The following is a 15,105-nucleotide window of genomic DNA, read 5'->3' on the forward strand; positions in this document are numbered from 1 at the left end:
TTGTTTTTGTAATACAGTATTAAATGTTTTTTTGTGTGATTTCTTCATTGACACTATTATTCAACCCCTTAAAGAGAGTCTGAAGCGAGAATAAATCTCGCTTCACACCTCATAGATAGCAGGGGCACGTGTGCCCCTGCTAAACCGCCGCTATAGCGCCGCTAAACGGGGGTCCCTTCACCCCCAAATCCCCCTCGATACAGCCGGGGAGCGCTTCCTGGTTGGGGCAGGGCTAACCGCCGCAGCCCTGCCCCACGCGCATCTGTCAGTGCGTATCTCCGCCTCTCCCCTGCCCCTCTCAGTCTTCCTTCACTGAGAGGGGCGGGGGAGAGGCGGTGATGCGCCGCTGATAGACGCGACTGGAGGCAGGGCTGCAGCAGTTAGCCCTGCCTCCAGGAGCTCCCAAGTCTCGCAGTGGGGGATTTGGGGGTAAAGGGACCCCCGTTTAGCGGCGGTTTAGCAGGGGCACGTGTAACTATGAGCTCTGAAGTGAGATTTATTCTCGCTTCAGAGTCTCTTTAAGGACTACCACTCTTAAGAACAGAGGTTTATTCAAGTGTTTTTGATCAGGCATTGAAAACACCTGTGGATGTTACATAGTTACATAGTTATTTTGGTTGAAAAAAGACATACGTCCATTGAGTTCAACCAGAGAACAAAGTACAACACCAGCCTACTCCCTCACATATCCCTGTTGATCCAGAGGAAGGCGAAAAAACCCTTACAAGGCATGGTCCAATTAGCCCCAAAAGGGAAAAAAATTACTTCCTGACACCAGATGGCAATCAGATAAAATCCCTGGAACATCATCATTGGGCATTACCTAGTAATTGTAGCCATGGATGTCTCAACGCAAGGAACGCATCTAAGCCCCCTTTAAATGCAGGTATAGAGTTTGCCATAACGACTTCCTGTGGCAATGCATTCCACATCTTAATCACTCTTACTGTAAAGAATCCTTTCCTAAATAAATGGCTAAAACGTTTTTCCTCCATGCGCAGCTCATGTCCTCTAGTCCTTTGAGAAGGCCTAGGGACAAAAAGCTCATCCGCCAAGCTATTATATTGCCCTCTGATGTATTTATACAGGTTAATTAGATCCCCTCTAAGGCGTCTTTTCTCTAGACTAAATAAACCCAGTTTATCTAACCTTTCTTGGTAAGTGAGACCTTCCATCCCACGTATCAATTTTGTTGCTCGTCTTTGCAACTGCTCTAAAACTGCAATATCTTTTTTGTAATGTGGTGCCCAGAACTGAATACCATATTCCAGATGTGGCCTTACTAGAGAGTTAAACAGGGGCAATATTATGCTAGCATCTCGGGTTTTTATTTCCCTTTCAATGCATCCCAAAATTTTGTTAGCTTTAGCTGCAGCGGCTTGGCATTGAGTACGATTATTTAACTTGTTGTCAATGAGTACTCCTAAGTCCTTCTCCAAGTTTGATGTCCCCAACTGTTTCCTATTTATTTTGTATGGTGCTAGACCATTGGTACGACCAAAATGCATGACTTTACATTTTTCAACATTGAATTTCATCTGCCATGTATGTGCCCATATAGCCATCCTATCCAGATCCTGTTGCAATATGACACTATCTTCATGAGAGTTGATGATTCTGCACAATTTTGTATCATCTGCAAAAATAGCAACATTGCTCACTACTGCATCTACTAGGTCAATAAATAAATTGAAGAGCACTGGACCCAGTACAGACGCCTGTGAGACCCCACTGCTAACAGTCTCCCATTTTGAGTATGGTCCATTGACCACAACTTTTTTTTTTCTGTCCATTAGCCAGTTCCCTATCCATGCACACAGACTCTTCCCCAGTCCCTGCATTCTCAACTTTTGCACCAGACTTTTGTGGGGAACAGTGTCGAAGGCCTTTGCAAAATCCAAGTATATCACATCTACAGCATTCCCAATATCCACATTAGCGTTCACTACCTCATAAAAGCTGAACATGTTAATCAAACAGGACCTGTCTTTAAAGGATACTCGAACTGAAATGTGACATAATGAGATAGACATGTGTGTGTACAGTGCCTAGCACACAAATAACTATGCTGTGTTCCTTTTTTTTCTTTCTCTGTCTGAAAGAGTTAAATATCAGGTATGTAAGTGGCTGACTCAGTCCTGACTCAGACAGGAAGTGACTACAGTGTGACCCTCACTGATAAGAAATTCCTCTTTTTATCTCTTTCTTGCTCTCAGAAGCCATTTTCTGCTAGGACAGTGTTTTATAGGTGGAATTTCTTATCATGGAGGGTCACACTGTAGTCACTTCCTGACTGAGTCAGGACTGAGTCAGCCACTTACATACCTGATATTTAACTCTTTCAGGCACAGAAAGAAAAAAAGGAACACAGCATAGGTATTTGTGTGCTAGGCACTGTACATACACATGTCTATCTCATGTCACATGTCAGTTGAGGTATCCTTTAAGCAACAATCAAGCATAATAAGCACCAATTAGGCAGATTTAAAATGAATGTGATACTCAGCTGCTTCTAGACATTTACTGGTGTGTTTACAAACAAGGTGAAGTCAAGAGAATGGTCCAGGAAGACAAGAGAAGAGGGGATTTCTCTTCACAGGAAGGGCAATGGCTATAAGAAGATTGCAAAGATGTTAAACATACCAAGAGACACCATAGGAAGCATAATTCGCAAATTCAAGGCAAAGGGCACTGGTGAAACGCTACCTGGTCGTGGCAGAAAGAAGATGCTGACTTCGACTGCTGTGCACTACCTGAAGCGCAAAGTGGAGAAAAGTCCCCGTGTGACTGCTGAGGAACTGAAAAAAGATTTGTCAGATGCTGGTACTAAATTTTCAGCTCAGACAATAAGGCGCACACTGCGTAATGAAGGCCTCCTTGCCAGAACTCCCAGGCGCACCCCCTTGCTGTCTCCAAAGAATAAGAAGAGTCGACTGCAGTATGCCAAAAGTCATGTGGACAAACCACAAAAGTTTTTGGATAGTGTTCTGTGGACTGATGAAACAAAATTAGAACTGTTTGGGCCCATGGATCAACGCTGTGTTTGGGGGAGGAAGAACATGGCCTATGAAGAAAAGAACACCTTGGCTATTGTGAAAGCATGGCGGGGGGTCAATCATGCTTTGGGGCTGTTTTGCTTCTGCAGGTACAGGGACGCTTCAGTGTGTGCAAGGTACCATGAATTCTCTTCAGTACCAGGAGATATTGGATGAAAATGTGATGCAGTCCGTCACAAACCTGAGGCTTGGGAGACGTTGGCCCTTTCAACAGAACAATGATCCCAAGCATAACTCCAAGTCCACTAGAGCATGGTTGCAGATTAAAGGCTTGAACATTTTGGAGTGGCCATCGCAGTCACCAGACTTAAATCCGATTGAGAACCTCTGGTGGGACTTAAAGAAAGCAGATGCAGCATGTAAGCCTAAGAATGTGACTGAACTGCAGGCTTTTGCCCATGAAGAATAGGCTAAGATACCCATAGATCGCTGCAAGACACTTGTGTCAAGATATGCTTCACGTTTAAAAGCTGTTATAACTGGAAAAGGATGTTGTACTAAATACTAAGAATGAATGTCACTTGGGGGTTGAATAAAACTGATAATGATGTGAGCACAGAAAAGACATTTGTGGTTATTTCATTATAAATGTTATGTTATATTTGTCTGACTTATAAGTGCCTCTTTGATTTAATTGTAAACAAGATGACTGAAATAATCAAAATCAATGTCAAACTGGCCAAAACACTCAATTTCAGTGTGGGTTGAAACATTTTGAACACAACTGTAAGTCTGAGACGCCTAATGACTATTCTCTCAGTGGAGCACAATCAAACCGGCAGGAGGGTAATAGTTTCCTTGGAATAAGTATTCCACTGTTGCCGGAGGTACTGCTGTTGAGGAATTTTATGACCTGCTATCTACACATGAAATGGTTGTCCTTCAGTCTGCGGTTGCATTAATGTGCAAAATGATAGCTCTAGAGTGGAAATGCGACCCCTCCCCCCTCCCCACTCAAGAAAGCCTGCGTGTCATATGTTCATAGAGAATTAGTTGAGCTAAAAAGGATATATGCCAAAAGTAAATGTCATAAAAAATGTAAAAAGATCTGGAGTCGGTGGATCGCTTTTTATAAGCTCAAATTGGGTGACTTAAACTGAATACCGTACCGTACCGTAATACCGTAGATCAGCTAGGAAGGAGGCACTCCAAGGAGTACAGACAGACCAAGAGCAGATTAAGCTAAAACAATGTTTTTCACTTACATGGAGCTTCTGCCAGTCTTGTGCAGCCTTCCTGTCCCGCGCTGGTCCTCCACGATCCTGCGTTCTCCCACCGCCAGCTACTTTTGTTACTATCGACTTGTAAGTCAACGGCAACTGCACGCCCCGAGCCACGCATATCTTTTTCCGTGTTCCAGTCGCAATAGTGTCAATTTCATGTGCGCTAGTGTGGCTGGAATGTGGAAAAAGATACGCGAGGTGGGCAGGTGTAGTTGTGAAAGTAGCTGGCGGAGGGAGAACGGGGGATCATGGAGGACCGGCGCGGGACAGAAAGGCTGTACGGGACTGGCAAAAGTTCCAGGTAAGTGAAACACTTTGTTTTATTCATATTTTCAGCTCCGCTTTCAGTTACATTGTTGTTTATTGGATTCTTTTGCGGTTATAATATTGCATAGGTGTCATGCGATATGCTGTGTAATATGAGTATATGGCTGTATGGAATGTATGGGTGCGGCCTCTTGCAGCGTTACTGATGTTGTATTTTTTTTAATGCAAAAAAAAAAAAAATCAATATATTCTGTCGTCCTTGGGCAAGACTCCCTAACACTGTTGCTGCCTACAGAGTGCATCCTAGTGGCTGCAGCTCAAACGCTTTGACTCCGCCAGAAGTAAAGCGCAGTATAAATATTATGGCCTTTTTTTTTTTTTAAGGGAAGGCCAAATCGCCTACTCATATTGGGGACAGAGCACTAAATTTTTGTAGGCTCTGCATGAGATCTACACAAGCAAAATATAAAGCACCAGCCAAGTAATTTCTGGGTGGCATTTGGGCCTGGAAATTCTGCTCTGCATGGTAAGAATGCTAACAGCTTACATAGCAGATTACCCACTGACTGCGGGAAATGAACCCTTCTCTTTACTCTGGTGAACGTTCTGTAAATCACATCTGCAGTACATATAGTAACAGATATATTCCACACATTGACCTCCACACATTGAAGAGACAATATCGGTAGTACTCACACGTTGTTGTAGTGTTACTCACACCAGGGCTTGTAAGAATACCATTCAATGTATACACCGTGACGTTATAGGTTACTCCAGGAGATAAACTGTTGATAGTATACTGCAAAGTATTGCCCACATTTGTATCTACTGTGGTTGTGCCATTTGTATAAGACACCTTGTACCCGGTAACTGTCCCGGGGGCCGCTGTCCATTGCACCGTTATAGAGGTTTCTGTTACACTGCTAAGTGTGACCTGTGATACTGGATTAACTGCAAAACACAACAAAATAACACATTAGAAATTATGCATAGGCTTATTTAAAAAAAACAAAAAACAGATGAGATGAGACATAGCCTTTTTAATTGAGGTGTGTTTAGAGTGAGAGGAAAATTAAGACAAAACTCATATCTAGAGAACTAAAGAGTAAAAACCTTCTAAAAAAATTTGCTTTGTATCCTGTTTACAGCTAAGTTATAACACTCCTTGTCATTTACAGCTACATTGTAAAACACTTGCTGCCACAGTGTAAAAATTCCAAACTAACCTAACTTTTTTACAACTTTGCTCCCACTGAAACGTTTAGTTCCAATCAGTTAACAGCAGCTTTTTCGAACATAGCTGAAAGATTTTTGGTACATAATTGACTGCATTGCCCTTGTAAACTACACGTGTATATCATCTCATTGTGTGTACAGGTAGTGCCTGGTTAACGAATGAGATAGGGACTTTGGATTCATGTTTTTTTTTTACCTAAATCTGTCGGAATACTGTGCCATCTCTGTCCCCTGTACCTCCTCTATGCCCCCCTGTGCATCCAGTGTCCCCAGCCCCCCACCCGTGCAACATCTGTTCCCCCATGCCTCCAGTATCCCCCTCCGGGTCACCTCTGTTTCCCCGTGCCTTCAGTGCCCCCCTCCCTTTGTGCCACCTTTCCCCCCACCCTGTCACCTCTTTCCCCCTGTGCCCTCAGTGTACATCAGATAAACTTAATTTGACCAGTTTTATAAAAAAAAAAAATTATATATATATATATATATATATATATATATATATATATATATATATATATATATATATATATATATATATTTGAATTCTTAAAAATCAATTTCTCAAAAGCTACAAGGTCATTTTTGAGAAAAAAAATTGTAGAATGTATCCAAAGAATTAAATTTTACATTTTCGGGCCGTTTGAATCAGCAGGTGTTCGTAAGTTGAGGACTACCTGTACATATTTTGGTGCTTTAGTACTAGTTATATGTTGGATTGCACTTATGTCATTGCTTAATACAATTGGCTTAAGCTTTAAACTGCATTTGGATGTGTGACTACCTTCTTTCTCTAGGTTTGTTACTTTAGTAGGATATACTGCATGTTGTTGTTTCTGTATATCTGTGTTGTTTTATACTTCCATTGATGTATTACTTTCCCTGTGCCAAATCCAATTCCAGGCCTGAACCAGTCGTGCTTGGGGAAATAAAACCAATTCGGATTTTGAAGCAAGAGGCCCCTTTTATACACTTACATGTTGTTATAGTGATGCTGTCATTAGTACGGCTCTGAACACCATTGCTAGTCACGCTGTACACAGAAAATGTGTATGTTATTCCAGGACTTAGCCCCATCATCTGTACACTGGTAGATTTTATTCCAGTCTTGTTCAGATTCCCTGGCATCCTAATTACAGTGTAGGAGTAATCACTGCTGTGGATGTCATTCGGTGGCGTCCAAGTAAGATTGACATAAGCCTCACTAGCGGTACCTTGGAGGTTTATTACAGGGGAGGGAACTAGGGAGGCAAACATACAGGAGTTAAACATACAACAGCACAAAACAAAACACATCTTTACTAAGAAAGAAAGTAATAAAGACAAACTAATAGAATGAAGCAAAAATCAATACAATGTCAAACAGTATGATGAGCTGTAACTGTACAAAAAGCAACCATTTCAGAAAGAATGTGAATTATATGAAATTATTACAACTTTTGCTCTGAACTGAAAAGCAGCAGCATGAAATATCAGTTATTTTACGTCCAGCTGCTCAGCAGAGATACGTTAATCCAAAATAACATAATGCATAAAATTTCTTATTTTTTACAATAATAATTTTTAAATTAGTGTTTGCCCTCTGTCCTCTCCCTGATTTACATTCTGAAATGTATCACAGGCAGCAACATCTTTAGTACTAGCAGGTGATCTCTGCAGATTGTTCATTTACTGAGAGTTCTGAAACTAGTGCAAAAACATAGCTGGTCTCCCAGAATGCTCTGGGGGGGGGGGGGGGGGAGAATTACACAATAATAATATAATAATAAACAGCCTATGAGAGGCCTGAGCAAACCTTTTTTGGCTGCGGGCCACATTCCTCTTGCGGCCTGCATGCCTGTGCGCTCTACTCCTACCCATCCACAGCAGAGTTGCGATCTTCCAGTGGCGATCTCAATGACTTCACTGGTGTCATGTGACATGCTGCACATACTGAGGGCAAGTTACATGATGCTGCTGTCGCCATGGAAAGCGCCACTGGAAAGTGCGATTGGGTGAGTTAAACTTCTCGTTACACAATGCACGCAACTTTGCAGGGAGAAGAGGAATCCGGCCCGGATTCAAAACATCAACAGGCTGGCTAAAGCCCGCTGCCTGTAGTTTGTCAAGCCCTGGCCTAAGATAAGCCTCAGTTTGGAGGGTGTGGCTACATACCGAAAAACAGCAAGATAGAAGTGTTTCTAATACTGAAACCAGGACATTTAACATAAAACAACATATCCTGCATAATTTACTACATTGTACCATAATGTCCGTAGCGCCAACTGATAGGTCGGCGGGCCGGCAGCTTCTTTCTTCCCACATTGATTGGCTGTTGTGCCTTTTCCCAGGATGCTGCACTGTATGAAGTGAGTATAGTGTGGCGTTTTCCACATATGTTGCCTGTTCCTGCCTCCCACTGACTTATAAGATCAGGACATGATAGATGGGTGTTGACTATGACTATTGCAATATTCCGATCGCACCTGACAGATTGCTATAGAGTGTAAATTGAATGAATACAAGCGGCCAATCGGAGGGTTAGTTTCCCTTGTGGGCATGGCTGGCATATTTAAATTAGCAGTTCCCCATCAGGTCCTCGCATTTGCATGTCTTTCCTGATTGGACATTTGTGTGTATTTATGTCTGTATTGCTGTGTGTGATGTTTAGAACCAGGGCAACATGAAGATGGCCAGGTAGCCTGAAACAGTGGCCTGTCTTGCCCTACAGTTCTTAATTTTTATTGTATGTCTTTTTATACCAATAAATAAAGAATTACTACTGAAGGTGGTGCAGATTACTACATCTTAATACTAGCTTTGGATCCTGTGGTGCCCAGGATTTGTTTTTCCAGCACACCTGCCGTTCCTGATTGGACGGATAGCCAGTGAGTGCGATCTCATCCATAGAGCCGGTGCCGGGAGATTTGGGCACAAGGTGAAGCCGAAAATCCCAGTGGCGTCAATTACTATTCCCCCTCCAGGCCTAGGGAGAAAGACGTAATTCAGCAGCCAGCTATTGCTAGCACCCAAATTACGCTGTTTTTAAAGTAATTTGGGCTCCGTATTTTGACCGCACCCAACTTGCGGTCTTAGCGCCAGGTACAGCCGTAAGTCATATTATGGCCTATGGCAGCGCATGGTCCGTCCAAATTTCCTTGCACTGTTTTGCACAGTTTTGCCATTACAGTTCCCCTTTAATAGTTGTTTTTTTAGTGAACTGAGGAGGTAAGCCTAGTTCACACTTGCGTTGGTGGCAAACGGATCCGTGAAAACAGATCTGATCATGCAGGTTGATCGGATCCGTTTTCACTCCTTTTTCCTTCCGTTCCATTTCCCCATATCCCCGCCCCAGACCTCCACCCCAAAGTGAATTTTGGTGAATAGAACGGTCCGTTTCTTCGTTCGTGTGAAGAAACTGTTTTCTCATTGACCCCAATGCAGGGCTTCAGCTTCTGTTTTCGTTCTGTTGGGCTTAGCGGTCTGGAAGAATTGGTGCAGCAGGAAACTTGCAGAACAGATCCGTTTGAATGGACTGATGTGAACAGATCCATAGGTTAACACTGAATCCGTTCCCATGCGTTACGATCCGTTCCCTTTCAATCTGGGAACGGACTGTTTTTTTAACATCGAATGTGAACCGGGCCGTAGTTAGAAGAAAATACTGTACATTCCTCGTGTTGGGATTATTTTGGAGGGTAATAAATATAGCTGGCCATAAAACCAACACAATCACTCACTAATCATGTGCATATAGTAAGCCACATGGGAGTGCGGTGCGCTTTATGACTTCTCTTGGGTATAAAGATATTTATCTGATGCTTCCACATTTGGCTGAATTGACATGGATAACCTCATGTTTCTGGAAGGAACATTTCTATAGTAAATTCACTAAGACTTCAATTTGGGGTGATAGGATTGCTATTTTGCTATAGGTGAAAAAAATAAATGTGTACAGCTGTGTTAGCTATAAAACAAATACAATAAAGGCAGCTGTATTTAAATGCTGATACTTTAACCACTTCAGCACCACAGGGTTTTTTGCTTAAAAACCAGAGCAATTTTCACATTTCAGCGCTCATTCATTCACCAATAACTTTATTGCTACTCATCAGATGTAAATAATCTATATCTTGTTTTTTTTGCCACAAATTATGCTTTGTGAGGGTGATATTTGCTTTTAGTAATTATGTTATTATCTGTGCATTTTAAAGGGAAAAATGAGAAAAAAAAAGAAAAAATACACTATTTCTCCATTTCCATCCACTATAGTTTTCAAATAAACAATGTTACCATAGGTAAAACACACACATTCTATTTGCTAATTTGTCCTGGTTATCTCAACATTTAAATAATGTTCCTAGTACAATGTATGGCGAAAATATATTAGTTTCTGGTTTGTGTTTTTTGTTTTCTCATTGTACTCTATCAGTAATTAAAAGCCCTTTTCTTCATGATTAACAGTAATACACTCTCATGGCATACATATTTTAAAAGCTAAGTCCCTAGGGTAACTATGTATTCTCTTTTCAATGCTGTCACTTTTGTTGTTTTTACAAGTATTTATTTGGGGGTATAGAGTACATGAAAATAACAGTTTTATTGCTTTTCATTCAGTTTTCCGGTAAAAAAAATCACATGACTTATCCCTCAGTTGTCAAACACCACAAAATCTATTCTCTCACTTGTCACGGTTAAAATGATACCCTATATACATAATCAGATAGCTTATTGGGCATACAGCACACTGTTTACCACAAGTACGCCTATCTACTCCCCTGAGCCCCAGGTAAAGTTCTGTGGGGAGTAGATAAGCGTAGCAAGGGTTTCAAAGTGGTTAAATAATCCACATGCTGTACCTAACAGCTCTACAAATGCTGAAAAACAGTGCAAAAAATTTGGGCACACCATGCACTGGCCATAGGCTGCAATAGGAATTACGGCTATAGCCCCACTCAGTGAGTAATTTGGGTGCCATCAAAACACAGAGCGCAACTTACTTTAAAAACAGCATAATTTGGCCGCCAGCAATAGCTGGAAGCCAAATTACATCATTCCCTACTATCCATGGCAACCTGGAGGGGGTATAGAAATCAGCACCGTCGGGACTTGTGCAGAAGCAGGGTGAGCCGTTTATTGGCTTTACCCTGCGCTCAACTCTCCCAGCAGCTGAATCATAGGTATGCACAGCTCTGTGTTCCAAACTCCTTTACTATTTAGGGACAATATGTGTCCACTTCAGGATAAAGCATGTTCATGTATATCATTGAACTCACCAACGCATGAATGATCTGCGAGTCTGCTGGGTCATTTGATACAGGGAAGGGGGGGGGGGGGGGGCAATCACATGAGCATGTCTTAGGCTAGAGGCCCACCAGAGCTCTTTCAGTAGTGTTTGTGTTTTTTAGAAATCTGCTGAAAGGCGATGGGAGTGAGCCCACAGCAACCTTGCAATCGCAAACTGATTGCAAAAATGTTGCACTGCAGCATTTTTGTGATTGAACCGGAGCGATTCCATGCAGGCCAAATCACTCCAAAATCATGGCAAACAACGCTGTGCTTCAGCAAATCGGAAATCACCTGTGATTTCCAAATGCTTCCTGAAAGCTGGCACAAGCGGGTCCCTAGCCATATGCTGAAGTGGACACAGACTGCCATCAAAAGAAGAAGGAGTTTGGATCACAGATTCGGGGCTGTTTTAGGCTTCTTTTACACTACTAATTGTGATTCCAATTTGTAATTTTGCCTGTACGCTAGCAACATAAGAAGAAAAAAAAACGCAGAAAAATTTTCTCAAGCGATTTTGAAGCCATTTTCACAGCGTTTTGCTTTTCTATACCTGTTACAGAATCGCAATCGCTGCAGAAAATGCTACATGCATCGCTGAGTATTCAGCATTGTAGTGGCTCATTTGTACTGCAGGCTACATCCTCACAGGGGCACTGTTCCTTCGTGATCTGGCGCGTTATTACATACTGAGAAGATGCAGCCAGCTGGGATGAAGATGTGGGAGAGCGTGGACTAACGGAGGAGCATTCCTGCCGGGACTGAAAAATAAAGTTTGGGGAGACCTGGGGGGGGGGGGGGGGGGGTCTTGGCAGAGGCTATTGCCCAGGTTGCCCCTATGGAAGCACCAGCCCTGCTTTCTGTGGATTGTTGTGAGTTGTTGGGGGAGCATGGACTAACGGAGGATTGCACCTACTGGGACAGGCAGTTACAGCTGATACAAATCCTGCAATAAATCTGCAGTTTGTGAACTTCCTGCTTTCATGGAAGCAGACACATATTTACAAATGAGCTGCTCTGCTGAGGCAGTCAGCTGACACAGCTAAGGGATCAACTTACAACTCGTGCTTAGTCACAGATGAGGGGGAATTAGACAGGCTAAACTCTCTAAATACATACAGGGTGCATTTCTCTATGCGTTCCTTCTGTCCTGTAAAAGAGGTCAGGTCCACTTCAAGGGAAAGCCAATTCGCCTACTGGTATTGGGGGCAGAGCACTGAATGTTTGCAGCTTCTGCAGGATATCTACACAAGCAAAATATAAAGCACTAGACAGGTCATTTCTGGGTGGCATTTGGGCCTTGAATTCCTGCTCTGCAAGGTAAGGATGCTAACAGCTTACATAGAATACCCACTGACTGCGGGACATGAACCCTTCTCTTTACTCTGGTGAACGTTCTGTAAATCACACATGCAGTATATATGGGAACAGCCATAGGCCACACATTGATCTCCACACATTGAAGAGACAATATAGGTAGTACTCACATGTTGTTGTAGTGTTACTCACACCAGGGCTTCTGTCGGTATCATTCAATGTATACACCGTGACGTTATAGGTTACTCCAGGAGATAAACTGTTGATAGTATACTGCAAATTATTGCCCGCAGTTGCATCTACTGTGGTTGTGCCATTTGTATAAGACACGTTGTACCCGGTAACTGTCCCGGGGGCCGCTGTCCATTGCACTGTTATAGAGTTTTCTGTTATACTGCTAAATGTGACCCACGGGACATCACTAACTGCAATACACAACAAAATAACACATTAGAAATGATGTATAGGCTTATTTAAAAAAAAAATAGAGAGATCAGAAATAGAATTTTAATTGAGGTGTGTGTTTAGAGCGAGAGACGAATTAAAACTCATACCTAGAGAACTAAAATGGTAAAATCCTTATTAAAAATGCTGTTCTGTTTTAGGTTTACAGCTACATCATAACACCCCTTTCTGATTCCTAATGCCACAGTGTTAAAATCACAAACTTTTTTCCAACTTTGTTTTCACGACGTTTTATTTCAATCAGTTAACAGCAGATTTTTCGAACATAGCTGAATGTTTTTTTGGTACAGGATTGGCTACATTGCCCTTGTGTAAGGAAACGCATAAAATCAGCCGCCTCTACTCAGCGTGAGGCGGCTGTTTCCATGGAGAGCATGGCGGAACGCGGAAAAACCGCCGCGTCTGACGCGGCGGTTAGCACGCATGGCCCTGTTGCTGACACTCTGACCCAGCGCGGGGAGGCAGCCGCCAGTGCAGATAGCGGTGCGACCAACCCCGCGCATGGGTCGGCAGAGACATTGCAGGGCAGTACTGGTGTGGCTGGGACTGATAGTCCACCTAGGTTCAGAATGACGCGCGTGCGCGCGGAGAGGCAGGGCTTTTATGGCAGTCAGAGAAAGGTCAGCTGACCAGGCCGGTCAGCTGACATTTTCATCAACTTTCATTGGTCCAGCACTTGAGGGAGGTGCTGGCCATTCTCTGGTTGTCTGTCGTTGCGATCACATCGTGGTAGCACTCAGGCCTTGTCTGTATCTTTTTTTCTCTTTCTTGCTCTCAGAAGCCATTTTCTGCTAGGAAAGTATTTTATAGGTGGAATTTCTTATCAGGGAGGGTCACACTGTAGTCACTTCCTGTCTGAGTCAGCCACTTACATACCTGATATTTAACTCTTTCAGGCACAGAAAGAAAAAAAGGAACACAGCATAGGTATTTGTGTGCTAGGCACTGTACATACACATGTGTATCTCATCATGTCACATGTCAGTTGAGGTATCCTTTAAAGCAAACCTTAAGCGGGGAAAAAACACCTTATGATATAATGAATTGTATGTGTAGTATGGATAAGGAATAGAACATTAGTAAGAGTCTCAAATTTTTATTTTCAGTTATATAGCTTTTTTTATACTTTTTTTTTTTTAATATACATTGCATATACTGTCACAGTTGCGTTTTAAACCTAAGATATAAAACAAAACAGAAATAATGAACCTTTGAACCTTCCTGCAGTAAAACCTGATCTCAAACCATACCTCACTTTTTTTTTTAATGTTCAAGTGCTTCAGAAAACAGGACAGTATTTTAACCAGCGAGTCAAATAGCTCTAAGGTCTTTTGCATAGATAACTGAAGTTTTTTTTTTTTTAATTCTTTCTGTACTGGAAAACAATATGAGACTCAATTCTTTGCTATTACTGTTCCATTTCTTAGCTGTGCTACAAATACAATTCATTATCTTATAAGTTTATTTTGTTTCAGGTTTGCTTCAAAGAAAACCTGTAACTTTAAAAACCTCCCCTGGGGGGTACTCACCTCGAGTGGGGGAAGCCTCAAGATCCTATTGAGGCTTCCCCCGTCCTTCTTGGTCCCACGGCAGCGGCGATAAAAATACCCCCGAACAGTGGGGATGTAAATAATTACCTTCCCGGCTCCAGCGCAGGCACAGTATTGGCTGTTCACCTCGGAGACAGGCGGAAATAGCCAATCGCTGTCGGGCTGCTCTACTGCACAGGCGCAAGTCTCCTGCACCTGCGCAGTAGAGCGGACCTGACGGAGATCGTCTGTTTTCGCCTATCTCCGTGCAGAGAGCTGCAACAGCGCCCCCGCTGGAGCCAGGAAAGGTAAATAAATCAGCGCTTATCAGCGCTTGTCAGACTTGTCAAGGGAGGATTCCGGGACACTTTGGGCGAGCCAGCGCTGGACTGCCTGCAGCCCCATGGGTGGGGGAGCGTAGGAGAGAACGGCGCCGGTAGACTTGGGCGCAGGATACAGCCGGTATATGGCTGATCCTGCTGCCGCACAAGTCCCGGCCGTGTTAAATACTATTCCCCCTCCAGGCCGCCATGGATAGTGGGGGAATGAAATAATTCGGCTTCCAGCTATTGCTGGACGCCGAATTATTGTTTTAAAAGCAACTTCAGCTCCATCTTCTGACGGCACTGAAGTTACTCCTTGTGCCTGCTATAGCTGTAGTTCCTATTATGGCCTATGGTGGCGCCGGCTGCGCCCAAGTCTCCAGCGCTGGATTCAGCGTGTTTGGTGGGGGACGCCTCATTGGGACCCCTG

General features: G+C 43.0%; 1 protein-coding gene across 6 annotated transcripts in view; it reads right to left on the bottom strand.

Moving 5' to 3' along the window:
- The window catches only part of PTPRH (protein tyrosine phosphatase receptor type H), a 228,057-nt gene that overhangs the window by 98,295 nt on the left and 114,657 nt on the right, over positions 1-15,105 (bottom strand). For all 6 annotated transcript variants that reach the window (XM_068241258.1, XM_068241262.1, XM_068241261.1 and 3 more), the window contains exons 3-5: positions 12,529-12,783; positions 6,754-7,017; positions 5,243-5,497 (exon numbers count right to left, since the gene is read on the bottom strand). In XM_068241258.1, coding sequence (XP_068097359.1) covers positions 5,243-5,497; positions 6,754-7,017; positions 12,529-12,783 — 774 coding nt within the window. The remainder of the gene's footprint in view (positions 1-5,242; positions 5,498-6,753; positions 7,018-12,528; positions 12,784-15,105) is intronic.

Source organism: Hyperolius riggenbachi, chromosome 6 (assembly GCF_040937935.1).
Source record: "Hyperolius riggenbachi isolate aHypRig1 chromosome 6, aHypRig1.pri, whole genome shotgun sequence".
Taxonomy (NCBI): domain Eukaryota; kingdom Metazoa; phylum Chordata; class Amphibia; order Anura; family Hyperoliidae; genus Hyperolius; species Hyperolius riggenbachi.